The sequence below is a fragment of the Orcinus orca genome, chromosome 8 (assembly GCF_937001465.1).
Source record: "Orcinus orca chromosome 8, mOrcOrc1.1, whole genome shotgun sequence".
Lineage (NCBI taxonomy): Eukaryota > Metazoa > Chordata > Mammalia > Artiodactyla > Delphinidae > Orcinus > Orcinus orca.
The window spans coordinates 40,602,386-40,625,426 of record NC_064566.1 but is presented as its reverse complement, the minus strand read 5'-3'; the positions used below and the strand labels follow the sequence as shown (position 1 = coordinate 40,625,426).

Sequence of the window (23,041 nt, the reverse complement as noted above, 5' to 3'; positions counted from 1 at the left end):
CTAATGATGTGTTATAATTATAATTCCCATTTTTAAGAATAGGGAACAGAGGCTCAGAGAGAAGTTCATGCACATTAAATGCAGATGGGATTTTAACTAGATCTGCTGACTCCAGAGTTGATGCAGAGAGATGATGACTCCCATCTTCCCAGTCTGGAAGATGGAGAGACTAGGTCCTCCAGCAAAATCGATGTTTGGGTTTCCAGTCCTGACAGTGACAAAGGGGCTGGGAGTTCCTGGTATGCCCTGCACAGCATCCTCACCTCCGATGCTCAGGAAATATGCCCAATATGGTAACAGATGTGGGGCAGCTTCCCCCAGTGGCCTTCCTCATTCACCTCCTTGGAGCCCGGTGTGGTCTGTCCTTGGGTCCTTCATCCATCTGAGCTACCCCCATGAGATGATTTGGGCAACCTGTCTGAGGTCTATCCTCTCATCCCCTTGGGTTCCTCTGATGGCCAAGAAATAAACCCAGTCCTCCCTATGACAGTGGTGGCAAATAATCCCATTCCTTCCTGAGTGCAGAGCACTGAAAACTCCCCTGTACGTTGTTGAAATTACCCCCTCCTCACCACTCCAGCTCCTCTATTATCCTCCTCCCACCACTAGCCTACACACCCCTCAAGTGGCCTCCTCCAGCTTTATGACAGCTTACCCTGAGCCTGTCTGAATAATGCATACCATTATACAGCTGGGCTCCGAGCCCAGAGCTTTCTATAAAATTAAACAACCTCCAGCCAACAGTGCAAATCCACAAGCTCAGGCAGCTCCTGGTCCCACTCTAAGCTGAGTGCTTCTTTTCGGTCCTCAATGGGGGCTTCGCATTCCATCTCACTTTCTATCTCCTCTCCCTCCCACATATTCCAGCCCATGGGACACCTTTCATGAGGGTATGAGACACCCTTCTAACCAGGATGCCTTCTGTGACCTGATCCCAACCTGGCTGTCCAGGTCCACCGTCACTGGGTGCTCGGCCCTTTCACAACATTAACTCACTGCTCCTTCAACAGCTGAGTCATGTAGCTGTCACGACCCCATTGTTAACCAAAGATTGCCAGCAGCAGAGCCAGGATTTGAACCAGAATCCCCTCAGTCTGGGTTCAGGATTCCCCCTTCTTCTCCTAGTAGCTAAAAATGCTAAGAAGACCATTTTTCACAGGCTTGGGAAAGGATGTAATGAGAATGCAGAGGCTTAAATATAGTTATGCTAGACTTGGCGTCTCCTGAGCCAAAGGAAGGCTGCCACACTGATCCTGGCTCTCTGCCTCCCATTCTTTGGCGTCATTTCTTCATTGTCTGCTCCAGACGTAAATATCTATCTATCTATCATTGTACATATATAAATAAGATTTGTACTATATATGATTAAATACACACACATATAAACATGCATACATATATAAACATATAAACATATATATATATATTTACATCTGGTGGGAGGTCATTAATAGCCAAAAAGGCTGGCCAGGGAGACTTTAGGACTCCTGTTCTTTCTTCTTACTTTAAAGAGTAATTTGATCTTATGTCAGTGACTCTCTGGGTAAGGTCTTTATGTGCAGCCCTTATCAGATGTCCCAGGAACCGTGGGAAAGTAGGCAGGCAGGGATAAAAGACTGTGGAGCAAGAATTCAGAGGGGTATGTGTCTTGTCCCCATACCAGAGCATATTTTTTATCAGAATAATGATGTGCATTTAAAATCACATCATTTTAAGTGACCCTTTGACCCTTCTATAACCATCCCCTTTCAAATTATGTCAGGAGTTCCTACTCTGTGCTCTTTTAACCCTGCAACCCCTCCCCATTTCAATACACAGCTACCCAGATTTCTTCCTGCTTTTAACGTTGTCTGCCAGACAAGGAGCTCAGCATGGACAGGGACTGAGGCAGTGCCCAGCAGAGGGTCTGGCATATAATAAACCATTAATATTTTTGTGCTGCCTGAACAAATTTACCAGTCCTTTCCCACCAAATAAACTACCCTAAAAGGAAGGAGGAATATTATAAAATGTCAGAAATTCTGAACTCCCCCAGAATTGGATACTTTCATCTTGGTCCCTGCAGTGGTGAGCAGGCAAACTCTTAGACTGCAAAGGGCCCGGGGCTTATCATCGTGGGGTGTGGGGAAGGGGAGATCTGGGGTGACGTTGCAGTGAGGCTGTGCTGGGCCGTAGTGGTCATTGCTGCTTCTTCTGGTTACTCATACATGATCCTTTCAGTCATTCACTGCTACGTCCCTGGGGACACAGAACAGTGCCTGTTTCGTGCATAGTACATTTTTTGTTGAGTTCTGAAAAATCTGACTGGGGATGGTAATTTTGCTGAACCCACCTCCTTCTTCCTGTAACATCTTTCTCAGTTTGGGGAACCGAGGGCAGTGGGCATAGTTAGAGCCAGGAGTGGCGCGGTTACAGGCAAGTGCCCCTCAGGACCAAGTTCAGACCACTTGCTCGTGCATTCTTTCCTGCTGCCACTCCTAGGCACCCCTCCAGCCCTCAGGGAAGGGGAGAAGGAGGAAACAGGGCAAAGCCAGATGTGGGATAGCCAGCTTCCCCTGCTTTGGACGTGGATGTCCACGGTGGGGTTGCCCCCAGTTTGCTGGACGTGTGGTGAGTCGCCTTTGTGATCTGTTGTTCTCTCTCACTTTGCTCCGGGATCCAAGGCGGCTTCAGTGATTTTTCTGCAGAATAAATATGTCCAGTTAGGATGAGCACCTCACTCCCAGACTCTTCTCAGAAATCCTCTCAGACTTCTCCTGGGAGGTCACCTCAAGGTCTCAAAAAGGAAAAGTACAGGTTCACATTCAAGAGCTCGGCGGATCAATCCTAAAGGTTTTTTTCTTTTTTCCTTTTACAAATTGGAGTGAAGGAGTGAAAACAAGACCAGTGTGGATTGGGGGTGATTATTTCACCCATCTGGACTTCAGTTTTTCCCACCCCCCAAATGGAAATAAATTATAGTATTGAGGTAAATAAGCTCCCTTTTCTGTGCCTGCCCTGGTGGTGGGAGCATCTGAGAAGTAACAGGTGGTCACCGGCATAGTGAGAACCAGCACGAGGCATCTAGCTTTCAGTTCCCTCCATCTGCCTCAGACTTGTTTCTAGAACCTGTTTCTGACAACTCTAGGCTTATTCCATGGCGGCTGCTGAGGGGTGTTGCCAGGAGTCTGGGAGCCGTGTTACCTGGGGTTGAGCCTGGCCCCAGCACATGTGCCTGCCCTGGCCCCTCGCCTCCAGTTTAGATTACCAAGAGTGACATTATTCCCGGAGGTGGCATTTCACTGTAACACATGTGGGAGCTTGGGAGTGTGTGTGTGTGTGTGTGTGTGTGTGTGTGTGTGTATAGAAACCAGAGGGGAGGAAACATTCTTTTTTACTACTACACTCCTGGGTTCTCTGGCTGGGGCCCTGTAAATTGGGCTGACAAAAGCCAGATTAACAAAATAAAAAAAAAAAAACAGGTTTATTAGCACTTGCACTGTACTTATGCATGGGAATGGTCAGAGATGAGTAACTCAAAGGTTTGGTTAGAACTTGGGCTTAACGTAGCATCTTAGCAAAGGAACGGTATATTTTTAGAGAAGTGGTAAGACAAAGGAAGAGAACCTTGACTCTCTAGGGGTGGCAAATTGTGGGAAGACACATAGATGGGAAACTAATAGTAGATAAAGACTGAAGTCTGCTATGTGGATTCCTCTGGTTCCAAATCCAGGCTGATAAGGGTCTAATATTGTCTCCAGCGATTAACTCTTGTTCTTCCTAGTAGAGAGGGGAGGGGGTATAATCTTTTTAAATTTATGTCCTGCTTTTAGTCAAATAGGGAGAGGACAGAGATCTTGTTTTGTATCTGCTTCTTCTTAATTGCCTTCAGCTCAAAATAATCTTTACACTAAAGCAGCATATTTTGGGGTGGCTATTCTGCCACCCTACAGACCCCAAGACACACCTGCTGAGTGAGGGGTATCAGTAATTCTTGAGTCGGCCCCTGGAGAGGTCACACGGTGAGTTCATGTGACATTTTCTTTTTCTTGGCAGGAGGGTGGGGTCGTGGCGCTCTTCAAGGTCTGCCGGCAGGACAGTTTCCGGTGCTTGTACCCCCAGGCGCTCCGCACGCTGGCCTCCATCTGCTGCGTGGAGGAGGGTGTCCACCAGCTGGAGAAGGTAAGGGTGCAGCTGGCTGGCTGGGCGGGGCCTGAGGTCCCTGAGCGGGTGGGTGAATGGGGAGAGCGACTTCCTGGTGGACGTCTGGCAAGAGCAAGTCCCCTGAGTCCCTCCTGTTCCCAGGCATCATTCATGTGGGGCTGCTGGGATCTTGACTGTGGTCGATGAAGACAGGAAGGGGGCCGAGACTGAGGAGCTCAGCAGGAAAGGCAGGGTCCAGAGAGACACTCAGCACTTCCTGGGTGGAGTGGCCAACAGAGCCTGGTTGGTGGGGCAGGGTGGGAGGTGGGGGGGAACACAGCAGGAGGCAGGCAAGTCAGGTGGGGAGGGGTGTCGAGGTTAAGGGCGGTTGGTCCTTCTCTCGTGGCAGGACCCCAGCAGAAGGAAGAGGATCCAGCTCCTCCGGGGACAGGATAGGCATGAGCAGGGTGGGCATGGGTGCCTGGGCAAGCAGGTGGGCTCCACCCAAAGAGGGCTTGGGTAAGGGAAAGGGAAACTGGAGTCCAAGCACATGATGGGTCAACACCACTGGAGGTGGCCAGGATTGGAGGGCAGGTGATGACGTGACAGTCCCAGGTGCCTAGCTCCAGGCCAACCTAGGGCAACGTGACCGATCCCAGCTACCACCTCCCAATTACCCCAGCTTGTAGGGCTGAGGCTGCTTCAACACTTCTGCCTGAGTGGGTCTGCGCCTGCAGCTGGGTCCTCAGGGATGTTAGCAGGAGGGTTGGGACGCTAGTACTGATACTTGGGGATTTCTCAACCACATTTCAAGGAAAGATGCTGAATTTTTTTTATGGAAGAGAGATAGAAAGGCCTGGTGACAATTGTGGTGCCTGCAGGGTGAGGGGTAGGTACCTCGAGTCTGTTCTCATGACTGGTCTAAATGGGGATGGGACAGCAAACTTCTCCCCTTCCTCTGCATCCATTTCCCGCAGTCTGGTCCTGGCTGCCCAGAAAACCTCCACCCTACCCTCAGTTTCTTTACTTTGGTCCGGACTCCTAGACAGATGGTCATTTTACATTCTACCCTGCTTCTTTCTAAATCTGCTCAGGTTATGGGACAGAGTCCCAGGATCACAGGCTCTGAGGTGCTTTTAGCTGAGGATGGAGGGTGCATGGGAAATCTGCTCAGTTTACAGATGAGAAGGCTATGGCTCAGAATGGGGAAGTAATTTGTCTGAGGTCACACAGCAAAGTGGTGAAGGAGCTAGTGCCAGCTCTCTGGACAGGGTGCCCCCTTCCCATGGGGCCAGAAGCCTTTGTGTGTGCTTGCTTAGGTGATAAAATGGAGGAGAGAGGCAGTGGCGAGACACACAGACTCCATGAAGTAAATGCATCGAGCATTTCCAGCTTCATGTGCTGAATAATCCTCTCTTCTCCCATAAAATCTTCTTCCTTAGACAGTGGGAAATGGCCATACGCGTTTGTTTCTCATCTTCTTTCATGCTGGTTGGCAGGAAGAAGGGGAGGAAAAGGCAGAAGGGACTAGAATCACCAGTTCTCCAAAAGCAGTACATTTCTTGGCTTTAGAGAGTTTGCAGAGCAGCAGGGAAACCTCAATCCAGGGAAGAAAGACAGCAGGACTTTCTTTGCTCAGAGTGAAAACCTGTGCAGCTGGGAAGGCTGTGGAGGCAATTTCTCCCGCGGGGCTCCAACGCCAGAGGGCGCCAATGCGTCTTTCCCAGGCCAGATGGGCCACCGGACTGGGAGCCAGCCCCTACCCACCGAGCAAGAGGACGGGGGACACTCAGCGCCTGAGGGCTTACTAAGCGCGCAGTGCTGAGCTAGCCCCTTACACGCATTCCCTTCATTAACCCACCAGAACCTCGTGAGGTGAGCACGATTCATATCTTCACCTTGAAGACGAGGAATTGAGTCTCAGCCAGTGTAAGTGACTCACCTAAAATCACAGAGTAAGTTTTGGAGCCAGGATTTGGACCCCGTCTGCTTGTCTAATGCCCAGTCGACCTCACTGACTCACTGGTTTAATGGATACTCTCAGACTGCCAAAAAAAATCCCTGCCGCTAAACCCGGACCACCTTGCTGTTTCTGGCCAAAGTCCTAATTCTCCCACCCCCAACTCGCACAGGAGAAGGTCACCGTCTCTGGGCTTTCCCCTCCTCCAGGTCAGGTTACTTTCCACACACAGATACTTCTGAAATAACTCTGTGCCCGGCAGTGAGCAGGAGGGAGTCCTGTCAGAAAGGAGCCCCCGTGTGGTCGGAAACAGCTACTACAGCTCTGCAGTCACAGAGCTTGCCAAGTGTCTTCACAGGCAGCCTGATTCCATTTGATATCTGCCTTGAGTGTGCAAGCATCCCCATTATACAGACGAAGAAACCGAGGCCCAGAGATGTGAAGTGACGTAACAGACAAAACCCCTGGTCCTCTTAGAGCTTACGTTTTAGCTCAGGGGGTGGCAAGTTACAGCCTGTGGGCCGAAGTCATCCTGCTGTCTTGTTTTTGGCACGTACAGCCCATGAGTTAAGAAATTTTTTTTCATTTTTAAATGGCTGTAAAAATATCAGAAGAACATTTTGTGTCACATGAAAATTATGTGAAATTCAAATTTTTGATCCATAAAGTTTTAATGGATCACTGCCAGGCTCCTTTGTTTAGGTGTTCTCTATGTCTGCTTTTTCTCTACAACAGCATAATTAGATAATTGCAAGAGACCATGAGGCCCACAAAGTCAAAAACATTTACTATCTGGTCCTCTACAGAAAATGTTTATCGACCCCTATTCTATCAGGTAATAAGGACATCATGACAGTGACTAAAAGGATAATAACATTTATCGAATACTTGCTTTGGACAAGCACTTTGTTAAACCCCATCTTTCATGGTGTCACTTAATCGTTAATCCATTGGTGCTGTTATCATCCATGTGGTTTGTAGAAGGAAGGGAGACTCAGAGAAGTGAAGCAACTTGCTCAAGCGCACACAGCTAATAGATGGCCTGGCGATCATTTAATCCCAGCTCTGCTGATCCAGAGTCAGCCTGGGCTGTGAACCATTATGCCAACCCAGGACTCAACTCCAATACGTGAGGCTAAGGTCCATGCTCTTTTCCTCCACATTATGTTGCTTCCAAAGCTGTGAGATGTTCTAGAGACACCCGGGAGGGCCTGGATCCCCTGTCCCTCCCCCAGGTCCTGCCCACATGGGCTCTGTGAGCCGGCTGCTGAGCGCTGGCCTCAGATGCTCTGGTGAGGTCAGCCGTTGTCCACGTTTAGGACGGAAAGTGAAGAAATCCGGGGACAGGCTGATTTGCAGAAGCCGCAGCACGACAGGCAAGGCAGAGGCGAGGTGGGAAGCAGGTGCCCTGGGGCTTTCGCCTGCTGCCCACTCACCCGGCACAGATCATGCCCTCTTTAGATAATGTCAAAGTCCCAGCCTCCCCCTGACTTACTGGCGTAGCCTCCTCCCTGAGGCTCCCGTAATTAATTGGCAGCAAGAAATGTGCTGGATTTGGTTAAAATCCTCTTCTGTCATGTGGCTACCCACCACTGCTTCCCTCCAACCTTAAAGTGGTTCATTAAATCACCCACAGACCCCTGCGGAGTATGAGTCTAGTCAGGTCACCAGACAGCCCATCCATCCTTGGTCCTGCTGCGTGATGCCCGAGCTCTGTTGGGCTTGGAGCATTCGAGTGGCCATAGATTCACCCAGTCACCTGTTTCTTCTTTCTGTGTCATCCAGTCGTTCACTTACTTTCAACTCACTCGTTTCCTTGCCTGCTCACTCAGTCCCTCACCATCTCATCACGCTACTAATTCATTCCGTCATCACACATTTGTTGTGAAGCAGCCCAGCTCCGGGAAAACTGTGGCCTTTGAGAGTCAGGCTCTTCTGTATGGGAATCCAGGCTTTCCCACCTACGAACTTGGACACGTTTCCCTGGGCAAGTTACTTAACTTCTCGGAGGTGTGGTTTCTTCATCAATCAAATGCGCATGATGAAATCTACCTCCCAGGGCTGTCAGAGATAAATAGATTGCAGTAACCTGGTGCCTGGCGCCCACGAGGCGCTGAATAAATCGTAGCTATTCTGATTTTGGTGGGTGTGATGCCAGTTGCCGGGGTTTTGAATATGAGTGACCTGAAGAAGATGATGGTCTGGTGGAGAAGAGAGCTCTGGCATGCCAGCAGGAGGGGATAGCATGGCCAAAGATGCTGCCCAGGGCACAGTGTGGAGAAGTCAGTGGGGCTGGAGCACGAGTCCCTACAACCTTTCCATTTTACAGGTGAGGAAACTGAGACTCAGAGATTGTGTTCCCTCAGCTCATGAATGTGTAGTTTGGATTCAAACCCACGTCTGGCTGGTTTCTAAAGCCCATGTTCTTTATACTCTGTGACCCTGGGAAGAGCTGGCCCTTCTGAGGTGGGGACTGCAGGGCAATGGCTCCCAGGGAACCAGGCTCTGGGTACTGGTCCGGGAAGAGGGCAGACGTGGATATTCCCCAAGCAGGTTTGGAGCAGCGAGATGTCAAGACATAGCAAAGGCCTCTGCAGAGGTGCCTGAAGGGTCTTTCAAGTCTCCACGCTTTCTTTTCAGAGGTGTGGTTCATCCTGCCCACAGCCTCTCACCATCGTGCTCCTGCCAGGGCAGCGAGTTTCAGGAAGTCTATCCTCTGTCCTCAGCAGAGAGTCACCCCTCATTCCCCAGCCCCTGCTCTGGGCTCTGGGAGGAGAGACAGGCAGCTGTGTTCCCTGTCTCCCACATGGGCTGGCCAAGTGGTAGCCCCATGGTTATCAGAAGCTGCAGGCTGGTGGTACCACCTGTGCCTGGGGTGCTGGTGAAGGCAGCAGCAAGGAAGCAGTGGAGCTGGGCCCTGAGGACCAAGGTGGAGCTCCCAGGCAGGCCAGGGGAAAGTGGCCTCGGCAGAGGGACTCCACAGCTGGCTGGTAGGCCAGTGGGGCTCTAAGTCTTTTAGGAACTCCGTGCTCAGTGAGTTGGGGGAGCCCAGAAGAGGAGGCAGTGTTCTCTGAGACCCACTTTGGAGAAGATGGGATGAAGAAAATCAGGGCCAAAGAGGGAGTGAGGGCTTCAGGGCCACACAGCCCAGTGAGAGCAGATGGACCCAACTCTGTCTGGTGGCCAGGTGACCTAGCCCACCTGGACTGGTCAGGGCAGCCTTGGGGCGGAGTAGAGCTGGGAAGGTGGACTGGCATTACCAAGGGCGAGAACTGCTGGTTTTGGGGGAGGCTGAGAGGGGGCTAGAAAGTGAGTCCTCTCTGAACCTTGGTTTTCTCTTTATAAAACGGGACAACACCTCCTCCGTGGGGCTGCCATGATGATGTGATGCAGCAATGCAGGTGGGGCCTGCTTGGAGGAAGAAATCGCCTGTGTCTGTTTCCCTTCCCTCTTTCCTGGCCTGTTTGTCTTCACATTTTCGGGTTGGTCTGGGGAAAATCCTGCAATGGTCCCAGAAAGCCTCAGTCCTGGGATTTTGCCATGGCCCTGGCAGAATTCCAGGTTGTTCTGAGTGGGTAATGGGACCATCAGGGCACTGTTGTTGCAGCAGTCAAGGTTGGACAGAGCCAGGGGCCAGGATGGGGGGGGGGGCTGGGGACTAGAGCTGGACTGGGGACTGGGGTCCAGGGAGGGGCTGGGCAGGAACCTAGAATCTAGGGCCGTAAGGGGTGGGGGGCATTCCAAACCCAATGCTCAGACAGCCTCAGACAACCTCCAAGATGGTTCTAGTAATTGCCTCTTCCAGACTTGAGACCAGAGACAATCTTGCTTTCAAAAGAGATTTTTTTTTATTCCCACCCCCTCCCTCTTATTTCATTTTTTCAAATAAGGAGTTCATCCTGTGTTGGAGCCAAGAGGAGAGCTTAATGAAAATCGATGGAGAAATTAATGATGAGCAGCGGGGAGGGGAGGAGGGCTCAACTTCAAGTCTGAGAAGAAAAGCGTCAGTGGCGAGGGATGGAGAAATTGCTGCCTGTCTCCAGGCAGCTCTCTCACCTCATCCCCGTTTCTTGGGATTGAGATGCCCTGACATCTGGAGGGCCAGGCTGCAGACAGGGAGGCCTGGACCCAGAGACCCTGAGTGGGAGGGAGCGGGTTCTGGGGGATGGTGGGGAGGCTCTGTCTCTCTAGCTGCTGCTTTACAGGACTTTCTCTCCACTGCTTGCCCCTTGTAGGGCTGCAGATGGTCAGAAATAAGTCAAATCTGCAAAAAAAGTAAACCGGTTTTTCTCATCCTTTTGCTCATTTGGTTCAAACGATCATTTTGCAAGGAAGGCAGGGAGAGATGGTCATGCCCATTTTACAGAAGGGGAAGTTGAGGCTGGAAGGCATAGAGACACTGGCAGAGGCAGAGCCTGGGGCTGAGAACCCCATTTTTGCTTCTAGGTTCAGTTTGCTCTGCCCCCCACCCCATTAGCCGAAAAGGACCATCGTGTGCAGACTCCAGAGCGAGGCAGCTCCTTTATCTTCATGGAGTCAGTTCTAAATAAGTAAGTGAGGCTGGGTGGGGAGAGAGGACCTATGGATGCCAGGCAAGAACTCTGCTTAATTTGCCTTGAAGCGCCTTCTTTACCTTGTAGTAGCTCCTAGAGAGAGGGAGAGAGAAAATGCCTCGGAATGAGATCCAGATGTCTCCTCACCCTTCTTTGGGGCTCAACCCACCTACCCTTATCAGCTTCCGCCAGCTCTCATGCCCCCAGGTGTGGGCCTTCAACTGCCCTGGTTGGCGGACTGTGCAGAGAACCCGAGGGTGCCAGGTCAGCTGTCTGTGCTGTGACTGTGGACAGGCAGACAGAAGTGGGGACTGACACTGTCACCTTCCTCAGACCTGCAAAGGGGCTTTCTAGAGGGGGTGTGGCTCATTCCCTTCCCCACCTGCCACGTCTCCCAACGCCTTCCATCTGCCTTGAGGGTATGGGTGGGGGGACTTGAGGGAGGCCAGGATGTGAAGAGGAGAGAACAGAATTGGGCACTCTGCCCCCCTCCCCCCTCCTCTCCCTGTGAGATTCACTTAGAGATTAGGGGCCAGTATCGTCCAGACTGAAGGAAGGCCCTGCTGGCTCCGGGGCTGTGCTGCACTCCAAACCTGAGTTTGGAGAGGGCAGCCTCAGTCCTAAATGCAGCAGCGGGCGAAGGCTCAGCTCAGCCGGGCCTCGGGTCCCCATGCGCTGTGCAACAGCGCTACCTGGTGGAAAAGAGCAACAGCTGCAGCCCGGCCACGCCTCTTGTGCTGGGGAGAAGGGACGCTGTGCCGCAGGGAAGGAAGCCAGGGCTGCTCAGGGCACTGGACGGGGTGCAGAGGTGGGGCCTGCACCATCAGCACTGCCTTCCCTTTGGCTTCTGGAGTAGGGCCAGTGCCAGCTAGGAGGCCAGCAGGGGAAAGGAAGTTGCTATAGCAGGGAGGGGAGACAGTGAGGAGATTGAGGGAAGATAGAATGTGCAGGTTTCGGGGCAGAATTTAATGAGGGAGGGCCCATTTCCTGGGAACAGCCTGGCACCAACAGCACAGAGCAGGCCAGCCCTCAAAGCACAGAGGCAGCAGGAACCAGCATCCGCCATCCCTTGACAGCAGGTGGTGGGTCCTTTGGTCACACACACAGAGACAGAGACGAGGAGAGCAAAGAATGATGAGAAAGAGGAAGAGACTTATAGGACAAGAGAAAGAAGGGCAATGAAAAGACCCACACAAATAATGAACACACAGTTTCCAAAGAAGTGTTTCATTCTCCCTTGGGCTACTTTAAAAGTACAAATATGGGCTTCCCTGGTGGCGCAGTGGTTGAGAGCCTGCTTGCCAACGCAGGGGACACGGGTTCGTGGCCGGTCCGGGAAGATCCCACATGCCGCGGAGCGGCTGGACCCGTGAGCCATGGCCGCTGAGCCTGCGCGTCCGGAGCCTGTGCTCCGCAACGGGAGAGGCCACAGCAGTGAGAGGCCCATGTATCGCAAAATAAATAAGTAAATAAATAAAAGTACAAATAATTAGTTTGGGTCTTCCCTGGCAGTCCAGTGTTTAAGACTCTGTGCTTCCACTGCAGGGGTGCAGGGGATCCCATGTACCGCACCCAGCACGGCCAAAAAAAAAAGAAAGTACAGATAATTAGTTTGAAGCCTTGTGATAGCTGGACATGCAGTGCCCTGCCTGTGGCCTGCTTGGACATCGAGTGACCTCTCATGATGGTTTTAACTTTCATCTCCCTGACAAGTAATAATTTTGAGCGATTTTTCTATGTCCTTATTGACCATTCGGTTATCTTCTGTGAAATGTCTGTTTGACACTTTTGCCCATTAAAAAAAAATGAGTTGTTTTTCTTATCAATCTATAAGCTTCAAAAATACATATTCTACATACAAACCCTTTGTCAGATACATGTATCGAGAGTACATATTCTCAGTCCGTGGTTTGCTTTTTCATTCTTTTAATGGTGTCTTCTGATGGATAGAAATTAACTTTGATAAAGTCCAATTTATTGATCTTTTCTTTTGTAGTTAGTGCTTCTTGTCTCCATTTAAGAAAGGTTTGTGTTCCCCCAAATCATGAAGACAGTCTCCTATATTTTCTTCTAGGAGCTTTATTATTTTACTTTTCACATTTAGGTCAATGGTCTATTTCAAATTAAATTTTTTTGGTGTTCAAGATTCAGTGTTTTTCCATATGATATCCCATTGAGCCGGCACCATTTATCAAAAAGACCATCTTTTCACCACTGAATTAAAGTGGTGCTTTTGTTGTAGGTAAAGTGATGACGCAGGTATGAGTCTGTTTCTGGCCTATTTTTCTGTTCAGTTAATCTTTCTTCCCATCCTTGTACCAACATGGCACTGGCTGAGTCCCTGCAGTCTATAATAAATTTTAATATTTGGTTGTATAGATCCTCCAATTTTGTTCTTGTTTAAGATTATCCTGGTAATTCTAAGTTCTTTACATTTCTATATATAATTTAAGATTTTGATTGGCATTTCTTTAAATCTGTAAATAAATTTTGGGATAATTGACTTCTTAAACAGTATAGGGTATTCCAGTCAATAAATGCAGCGTACCTGTCTACTTATATAGACTGTATTTAATTTCAGCGATGTTTTAAGTTTTTAGTGTCGACATCTTGCATATCTTTTTTAAGACTTATTTCTAGGTATGTTTTTATGCTAATGTAAGTTTTATTTAAAATTTTTAATTTTCTAATTGTTTTTAATACATAGAAAATACAATTTTGAATATTGTGTCTAATGATCTTGCTAAATTCACTTATTAATTTTTTTTTTTTTTTTTTTTTTTTGCCTTACGTGGGCCTCTCACTGTTGTGGCCTCTCCTGTTGCAGAGCACAGGCTCCAGATGCGCAGGCTCAGCGGCCATGGCTCACGGGCCCAGCCGCTCCGTGGCATGTGGGATCTTCCTGGACCGGGGCACGAACCCGTGTCCCCTGCATCGGCAGGTGGACTCTCAACCACTGCGCCACCAGGGAAGCCCCACTTATTAATTTTAATGGTGTGTAGATTCTTTTGGATTTTATACAGGTTTGGATGATGTACACATGTACACAATCATGTGATCTATAAATTATGACAGTTTCACTTTCTCTTTTGCAATCATTATACCTTTTTATTTCTTTCTGTTGTCTTGTTGCATTGGCTAGGGCCACTGTAAAATGTTAAGTAGGAGTGGCCATAAAGGCTACCTCTGTCTTGTTACTGATTTCAGGGGGAATGCTTTTGATATTTTATTCACTGTTACATTAAGTGGATATTATCATTTTAAGGATTAGAATACTGAGGCTTAGAGAAGATGAGTAACTTGCTCATTTCACCAAGTCAGCAAGTAGCACAGCTAAGTTATGAACCCAGGTTTTTCTTACTCCTAGGCTTGTGCAACTTCCACTGTACCACAGCTACCTCTAGAAGAGAGGTGCTTAACCCAGGATCTCCATTAGAGTCACTTGAGGAGTCTTTAAAAATACTGATGCCAAGACTCCACCCAAGACCAATTACATCAGAATTTCTGGTGGTGAAGCCCAGGCATTAGTATTTTAAAACTTCCCCATATGATTCTAATCATCTGAGAACCAGGCAAATAACCACTGGTCTAGAAGCCCATTGGCACAGTTCAGATCCCCAGCTGTGCCAGTAGTGCTTTGCTGAAAACTTGGCACTTTCACATCAGCAGATGCCTAGTGACCCTCACCCAAAGGGAAATGAACTTTTTCCTAGTGACCTTTTGATACCTTCTCACAAACTCCACTCCTTCCACTACCCAATGCCTCCAGAGCATCTTTTCGACAATCTGCTTTAAGGAAAATCACTTGCTTGACAGGGAAATTATTTTCCATTTATATTCTTAAGTGATTTAATTCTTGATTTCTTTCCACCTCAATAACTCACCTCACTGACTTTGCTGCCAAGCTGGTTATATAATCCTTTCCATCCATTGTTCCTTTCCCTATTACATATTCATATTTGTTTTTGTCTATTTTGACATTTGGCTTTTAATCAAAGATTCTTGTTTGAAAAAGCAAAAGAAGTTGAGTGGGGTCTGGATGCGTTCATTTGGGAGGAAGATAGTGTTATCCTCTTGAAGGCCCGTTTCACTTTCTGTGGCTTTCTGCTGGGCTCCCAGCTCTACCACCACTCCTTAGAACAAATACGTCATTTTATAAAGTGAGCCCTTAACCCCTTACATTGTTCACAGAATTTGTCCTGAACCTTGCCCTCATCAGATCCTGTTTCTGGCTTGTAGGTTCCTTTATTCCACTGAATGTTTTGCCCTGTCCCTTGGCCCACACTTGTCTTTGCTTCCCTGGGCACGACCCTGTTTCACTCTCTGACTGTGCCTGAATTTTCCCTTTGGCTGTACTCTGGGCAGACAGATCCATCCATGAGCAGGATTGCAACTGCTTTGTGGTTCCCACTTGTCTTCTATTTTTTCTTCAGGCTTTTGGTGTCCAAGTGGACAGAAAGGTGAAGGAGGAAATGTGGGGGGTCTTTAGCTCATGCTCCCCCACTGAGGCTGAGTTATCACTGCATTTGCATGAATCTGTTTATCTGTCACAACAATCAACTCCTCTGCCTTTCCCTAAAAAGTAAACATGCAAAAAGGAATTAGGAAGGAGCAGACCAGCACCACTTATATATGATGGGCCTTTGTATACTAGCCAGTGTCCCTTTGATATTCACATGAAAGCCACCACTGATGCTTTTCCAAAAACCGGCAGGAGGACATTGCTCATAAATTGGACGTGATGTTTACAGTACACTTGGATTCCTCAACTGCGTGGTTTCCACACTCCTTCTCCCACTGCCCAGTAAGACTCTCAGAGCCCACCCATTCCCTCTGTAGCAGATTCCTGTTGCATCGATCCTACGGCCCAGGTAGTGACCAGGCCAGACCATCCTCACCAACACGTGAGCACCCTCCCGTGAGGAAAGCTTGTCCTCTGCCCAGGCCCATTCCACGCTAGGTAAAAGCTAATTACCTCTAAGTGCTTCCAGCAGCAATTTCTTTAGGGATGTGAAAGTGCTTTGATTAGATTGTTCTCTTGGCATCATTAAGTTTATGACTGAGGATGGGAACTGGGCGTTTGGGGATGGAGACTTTCCAGAAATGGGATCAGGGTTGGAGGAAGTGGGATCAGGGTTGGAGGAAGCTGGCTCAGGCTGGGCTGCTCCCAGGCCCTCACTGGAGCTGAGCTGAGCGGCCCTCACTGACCTGGCCCTCTCACCAGCTTCTTACCTACGTTGGCCCACCAAAGGCCCCACAGAGGGGCCACAGGGCCAGGAGCGGGGAGACCAGGATGGGAGTCCTGGCCCTGGCGTTACCTTGCTTCATGGCCTGGGCAGTCTCTTCCCCACCCTGTGCCTCTGTTTCCTCATCATTCAGCCCACACTTCACAAGTTAACCACTGTGTGTCAGGCCTCAGCTGGGTACTAGAGACCAGAGAAGATTCAGTACAGGAGCTGCTCTGAGCAGCTCAGATCTAGTGCAGGGATGGGCATGTAAGCTGGGGAGGATGATCCAGCACGATAAGTGCTCTAGTTGTGGGCACACCAGAGTGGTGTGGCAGCTGGGAGAACAGAGACCCTCTGTCTGGGGGAGGAAGGTGCATGTTCACAGAGGAGGTGACTTCTCACCTGGGTCTGAGAGGGAGCGAGGAGGGAAGGCAGGGAAGATGAGCAGTTCAGCCGAAAGTGAACTGGGCTTGAGATGCCTGTGAAATGTCCCAGAAAATTCGTTTTAGAACTGAACATCAAGAGACCCAGTAGCAGGCTGGAAATGTAGATGTGGATCTTGGGAAAGGAGGTCAGGGCTGGAGGGCTAGGGGGTCATCATAGTGAGTCATTGAGGCCACTTGGGTTTGGGTGCTATTGACTGAGGTGGTACAAAGTGGGCTGATGGCAGAACCTGCGACTAAGAAACAGCGGGGCTTCCCTGGTGGTGCGGTGGTTGAGAGTCCGCCTGCCAATGCAGGGGACACGGGTTCGTGCCCCGGTCCAGGAAGATCCCGCATGCCACGGAGCAGCAGAGCCCGTGAGCCATGGCCACTGAGCCTGCGCATCCGGAGCCTGTGCTCCATAACGGGAGAGGCCGCAACAGTGAGAGGCCCACGTACCGCAAAAAAAAAAAAAAAAAGAAGCAGTTAGCTAGGAGGAGGTGAGCCCAAAAGTGGGTATTGCGGAGGCCCAGGAAGGAGAGAGGCCTAGATAGAGAGAGTTCTCAGCAGGGGGAGATGATTCAGAAAGGCCAAATAAGAGAGGAATGGACAGGCTGGGTTTTGTACCAGTCAAGTTCCCCAATCCTTTTAAGCATATGATCTCTCCCTCCACCCCCCACCTTTGGTTTCTCTTATGTGTCTGTCTTTCTCTGTCTCTTATTTTATTCCTGATTCATCTCTGTATCAGTCTGCCTAGTTTAGCATCTCTCACCATAAGGGGCTCAGTTACTGTTTGTTGAACACTAGAGATGCATGGGTGGTACTTTTTCTCTCTGTTCCCTTCTCAGGAATTGTAATTATTATTATTATTATTTATTTTTTTTTTTTTATTTTTTTTTTTTTTGCGGTACGCGGGCCTCTCACTGCTGTGGCCTCTCCCGTTGCGGAGCACAGGCTCCGGACGCACAGGCTCAATGGCCATGGCTCACGGGCCCAGCCACTCCGCGGCACCTGGGATCCCCCCGGACCGGGGCACGAACCCGCGTCCCCTGCATCGGCAGGCAGACTCTCAACCACTGCACCACCAGGGAAGCCCTGTAATTATTAATCTTATTGTTCCTGGTCAGGTATTAAAAGAGGAGTCACTGACCTTTTAGAAGTTCTAGCTCTGGGCTGCATGACCCAAAGTCGTCCAAGCAAGCGGGTAAACTTGTGGGCCCCAACCTACAGGGCTGAGGTTCTCCATGGGGTCTCAGGCCCAGAAGAGCCTGCAGAAAGGAGCCCTGGAGAGAAGCCCAGTTGGGAGACCTCAGCTGGGGCAGGCAAAGTGAGGCGAGCTAGGATTCAGGGCCCCAAGTCTAGGAGAGATGACTGCAACCGCCAGGGGGGGATAAGGTGGCGTGATGGTACCACCATGTGGCAAGCACTGTACCTGCATTCTCTAAGTTAACAATTCCAGATTGCAGCAGCCTCTGGGGTTGGTATTTTTATTCCCATTATATATAAAGGCTCAAAGTAGGTACCAAAAATTGTCTGGCTAGTAAGATATGGCAGCAGGATTCAGACCCAGGTAGGTGTGACTCCAGAGCCTGTGCATATTCTGACACTGCAGGCATTGGTTCAGGCACTGGGAGGCCCAGAGCCCTGTGGTGGAGGGCCCCTCAGGGGCTTCTGCTTGATAATCTGGACTGGGTTGGAGTTGCTGAGACGGTGATGGATACGGAGATCAATCTGGGCTGGTGGCAGCTTGCTAGCAGGAGGCCAAGTGGCCGGTCAGTGGCATCAGAGCCAGAGGCCTGGACAGTTGGTCCGCATGACAATCCAGGGTCACTCTCCTGGGGTCAGGAATCTGTGGAATCCATGTTCCCAAGCCGGCTGTTCTCCAAAGCTGCCCCTTCCTATAGTGGGCTTTGCTTACGATATCCCCTCCACCTGCAATGCCATTTCTTTACCTTCACTTATCTGTGCCCAGGAAGATTGTGTCCTCACTTAGGACACACCTAGGTCCCATTTTCTCTCTTGCATTTTTTCCCGTTTATTGAAAGCCTACTACGTGCAATCCCTGGAGAAGTCAAGGGTGCACAAGCTGTGGTCCCCAGGCTTGCAGAGCTTCCAGGAAGATGTCAGAGACAGCCAGACAGAAAAGGAAGTGGAGAATCACATCCCAGGGTGCTTCTCCAAATTGCTGGTGTATAAAGTCGGCTTCAGACCTTGTTAAAAAGCAGATTCCAGGCCTCGCCAGAGAGCCTGGTTGAATAGGTCTGGGTGAGGCCCAGGAATGTGTTTTGAAGAAACTCTTAGTGAATTTGGTGTCATCCACAGATGCCACTTGGAGAAACATGGCCATCCAGTGTGATAAATTCTGTTATGACAGTAGATGTGCCTGGACATGAGCTCTGAGGAGGGCCACCCTCCCCGAGCTGGGGTGTGGGCAGTAAGTCAGAGTGGCTTCCAGGAGGTCTCCCACGGAGCATCCTCACCAGAAGTCACATTGTCCAATAGTCATTTGAGGACGGGTCACTTGTCCCTGCCCCACTGCTCCAGCACAAAGCCTGGCACTCAGCCTGTGCCCAGGAAGATTGTGCTCAGTGAGTTTGCTGAGTGGCAGTCTGGGCTGGGCAGCATGCCTAGTGTGCAGGGCCTGGGGGGCACAGACCCTCCGGGACCATCCACCTCTTGGCCTCTCTGGTGCATTCAGATTGGCCCATCTCCCAGCAGACGTTGGGGATTAGGTTTGGGTCTGACCACCGTTCCCAACTGGGTCTGAGATGCAACTCCGTCTGCATCCAAGATGAGATTAGGGAATAGGATTGGCTGAGACATTCCCCCACTAGAGACCCTGTTGCTCCCTAGCTACTGCCTTGGATGGTGCTGGAAGGAGGAAAGGGACGAACCGGATAAGCGTCTTAGGTTGGCAGTAAGAGGGATGCTCCCTGTTTCTAGGCCCCATGTCCTTCCCTGGGCCCAGGTGAGGCCTGTTAGTCAAACACCTGGCACGAGCCCAGTCCTGCAGGGGCTGCTGCCTCCTGTTTGCTCTTTTATTAAGCACATCCAGGTGAGTTTTATTGCGGACAGTTCCCCGCGCTCCTGTTTCCACATTTGTCTCTTTTGAGTCTGAGATTGCCAAACGCTTTCACAATTAATGGACCTAAGACTCCCAAGAGCATTTAAGGGAGGCCCAGAACATGGTGGGGGTAATTAGTCAAACAAAATGCAGCCTCTGGAGAGCAGCTGAAGCTGAGTGGCAGGAAGTAAGGGAGCAGGGACAGGAGGCCGGCCCTCGGCAGGTGTAGGGCAGCAGTGCAGGCCCCTCCCCACCTCACCTCACCCCAGCTCTTTCCCTGCCTCGCCCCTCCCCACTCCGACCCCTCACAAGGGAAGGTCTCCTTGGCCCTTGGTGGCAGGGTCCCCAGGCAGGTGGGTGTCCTGGGCCGTCGGAGGGCTGCAGGGGCACTGCTGAGCTAACCTTAGCAAGTTACTGCCTTTTCTCTAAACAAACCTCACCTGCTCACCTTTGCTGGAGGCTGGGGTCTGAGTTCAGGTGTCACGTCTTAGAAGGCAGTGTGATGCCTCTTCAAAACCATGAGCTTTGAGGCTAGACCACTGTGGTTCAAATCCCAGACCAACTGCTTTTAAAGTCTGCCATCTTGTGTAAGTCAATGAACCTTTCTGTGTCTCAGTTTCTTCATCTGTAAATTGAAGATAATAATAACACTGACCTCAGAAGGTTATTAAAAGGATGAATGGTATAACAACACATACGCTGTATACAACAGCACTGCCCTCAGAAGGCTGTTATGAGGACTAATGGTGTAGTAACACATGCACAGTGTAGCTGGCCTATATCAAGCCCTCAGTAAGCAGAAGTTACTAGGCCAAGAGCAGGTCCGACTGGAGCAGAACTGGAAGCTGCAGTCTTTATCTGGCATTCAGGTTCCACTCTGCCCAGGTCTGTTTCTCTCTGGTGGGGCAGAGAGAACAAGGCCTCCAGGGGAGCAGCCCTCTCTCTACGGGGGGGAAGGTGGTGGAGGACAAGATGCGGGAGGAAAGATGCTGGTGAGCTCAGCCTGCTGCCGACCCAAGGAGGGGAGGAGGGGGCCAACATTGTTAAGCATCGCTTCTGGATCCAGCATCACCTGCTTCATCTCTTTAACTCCTCACACCTTGTTGGTGGATGAGAAAACAATCTCAGAGAGGCTGAGTGACCAAGCGAGAGGGAGCTAGGATGTGAATTCAGGGATGTGAGATTTCTAAAAGATTGTTCTTTCTACTACAATTCGCTCTGGTGGATGCCCTGGCCTAGCCCCTGGACGCCTGCTGATGTCCACTATCTAAGATGCCGTGGGAAGTCAATGATCTCTCTGGAGCCAAAGGATAAGCCCCCAGAGTCACTGGGGTCCAGGCTGGACTGTGAGTCTCTCTCATTATTATCTTGAGCATGTGCTCTCCCAGGATGCACAGGGCTGTGCCCTCTCTCCATCGGCAGGTGGATGGCGTTCTGTGCTTGGCCGACATCCTGACTGACGACAGCCACTCAGAAGCCACGCGGGCTGAGGCTGCGGCTGTGGTCGCCCAAGTCACCTCCCCACACCTGCCCTTCACCCAGCACCTCAGCAGCTTCCTGGAGAGCATGGAGGAGATCGTGACAGCTCTCGTTAGTGAGTCATCCGGGGCTGGAGGGTACTGTTGGGTGAGGAGGGCCTTGTCACAGTTGTCTTTAGGAAGGACAGGAAGGTCTCCCTGTCCACCCACCCCTCACCGCACCCACATATCTCCTGCACAGAGATCACACTAGCTGAAATCCCACCATGGAAGTATCAGAGTCAGGCCTTAAAGAGCTCTGTTGTCAAGTCTTCTATTAAAATGTTTGCAGCCCTCCAAGAAGCTCCTTGAATTGAGTTCAGATTGAGATTAATTGGCCTTTCAAATAGGAGAACAGGACAAGCCCCGGGGAAGAGTGGGGCGTCAAATGTTGAGGTTCAGATCCTTATCCAGAGAGATTCTGATGGGCTTTGTTCCTGAAATCTCAGTCTATGGTACCCGGTACCCAGCGAATGTGGCAGCAATGACTGGGGGCAAGCAGCTTCTCAGAGAGCAGCTGTTCCCCACCACCTGCTGCTTTCAGTCCCACCACTGGCCTCATTTCCTGGGGCCCTGAGAACTTTGACTCTTTTAGGGTCCCCTGTTCAGATCTGTGTGCTCCTGGCAGGAGAATCAGAGCCCCACATCTAGAATGCAATCTTCCTGCAAACACGCAGGAGCTAGGAGGACTCACCTGGATGACAATCCTCAGGAAACTTGTTTTGCAAACTACATCCTTTCTTTGATAAGTTCTGGTAATGCTCTGGGTTTCTACTTCGATCCCTCTCTCTGTCACTTTTCTCTCTATCTTTATCTCATTGAAACTGAATGAAAATTGATCTCATCAGAAAATTTAGGGTTCGTGCTTGGAGTTACCAAAACAGGGTTGGCAATATCTGGAATAGCACAAATTTAGGAGCAGCACAGAACAGTGAACTTGGAGTCAGAACACTTGGACTTGGATTTCGGTCTTTGACAAATCCAGCCAACAGAAAGCTCTTGACTGGCAGCCCTGTGCAGGCTGTGCGAGATTTTGCCCTGTCACATTGCAGAGCTCACTTTACAATTTTCCTATTATATGAAACAAGGGGTCAGGACCTGTTTCTCTCAAGGTTCCTTCTAGCTCTAGAATTTTCAGATCTGCAAGTACTTTGCACGCAGGAAGCATCAGTTAAGTTGATTTCTCATGGCTGACTCTAGTTACTGTGGTCATGGCAATCCACAGGCCAGGCTGGGAGAAATCAACTTGTCAACATCTACATTGATTCAAATTTGAGAAAATGCAGAAGCCAATTGTTCAAAGTCTTGGCTGGAAGGAACGCAAGAGGCCATCAAGTTTAATGCCCCCCCTATAAGAGAAGAAACCTAGGCCCAGAGGGGTTGAGGAACTTTCTCAAGGCCACATAACAGTGTTAGGATTCACTTACGCCAGCGGTGTGGTACTCGGTCATATGCCAGAGCTAGGCAGGAAACATAAATGAGGTGAAGAGGTCAGAAGGAAGAAGAAAATAAGGAGATTTGAGTCCTGTATTGAAATTTAAAGCACGTGCAGTGACTAAAGAGGGGCAATCACTGATAAATTCCAGTTCATTGTTGCCATGTAGGAAAGGCCAATTTAAAAAAAAGACAAAAATCCTAAGTTTTATGGAAAACCTCCCCGTTTATAAATGACAGCAAATACTAAATCAAAACATATATATTCCAAACAACTTTTCATTATTGCCATATGTCCATTTTACTTTGCCCTGGCTGGATTTCTCCCTGGAGAAGAGGAGTCTCCCTATTTATTTCACCCTAATGAAGATGCGTGGTGGAGTCTTTTCTGAGACTCAGCAGATGGGATTTACCTTCTGGGCAGGTAGCCAGGGCTCTGTTCTTTGGTGGGAAATAGTCCTCCAATTTCTTGCCATTCCCTGGAAACATTTATAAATGAGTCACTGGAATCCTCAATTTAATCTTCCTAACACATCCCAGGTGATTCAGCCTGCAGTTCAAATAAATGTGCATTAAAATTAAAAGGCACTTAGGTGGTTGTGTTAATAATTGCTGCGTTGGCAGCAATGGTGACTCATAAGAATGAGGGTGGGTGTTCGGACCTAGAAGAAATCTTGCAACAAATTGGGCTGTGAGTTGTATGGTCCTACCTCAAACCCTGGACGTAGGGAGATGGCGTGG

At 49.8% G+C, this 23,041-nt stretch overlaps 1 protein-coding gene across 1 annotated transcript in view; it reads left to right on the top strand.

Annotated features, from left to right (window-relative positions):
- The window catches only part of INSC (INSC spindle orientation adaptor protein), a 124,221-nt gene that overhangs the window by 77,083 nt on the left and 24,097 nt on the right, over window positions 1-23,041 (top strand). The window contains exons 7-8 of the mRNA XM_049713800.1: window positions 4,036-4,161; window positions 20,772-20,943. Of these exons, the coding sequence (XP_049569757.1) occupies window positions 4,036-4,161; window positions 20,772-20,943 (298 nt within the window). The remainder of the gene's footprint in view (window positions 1-4,035; window positions 4,162-20,771; window positions 20,944-23,041) is intronic.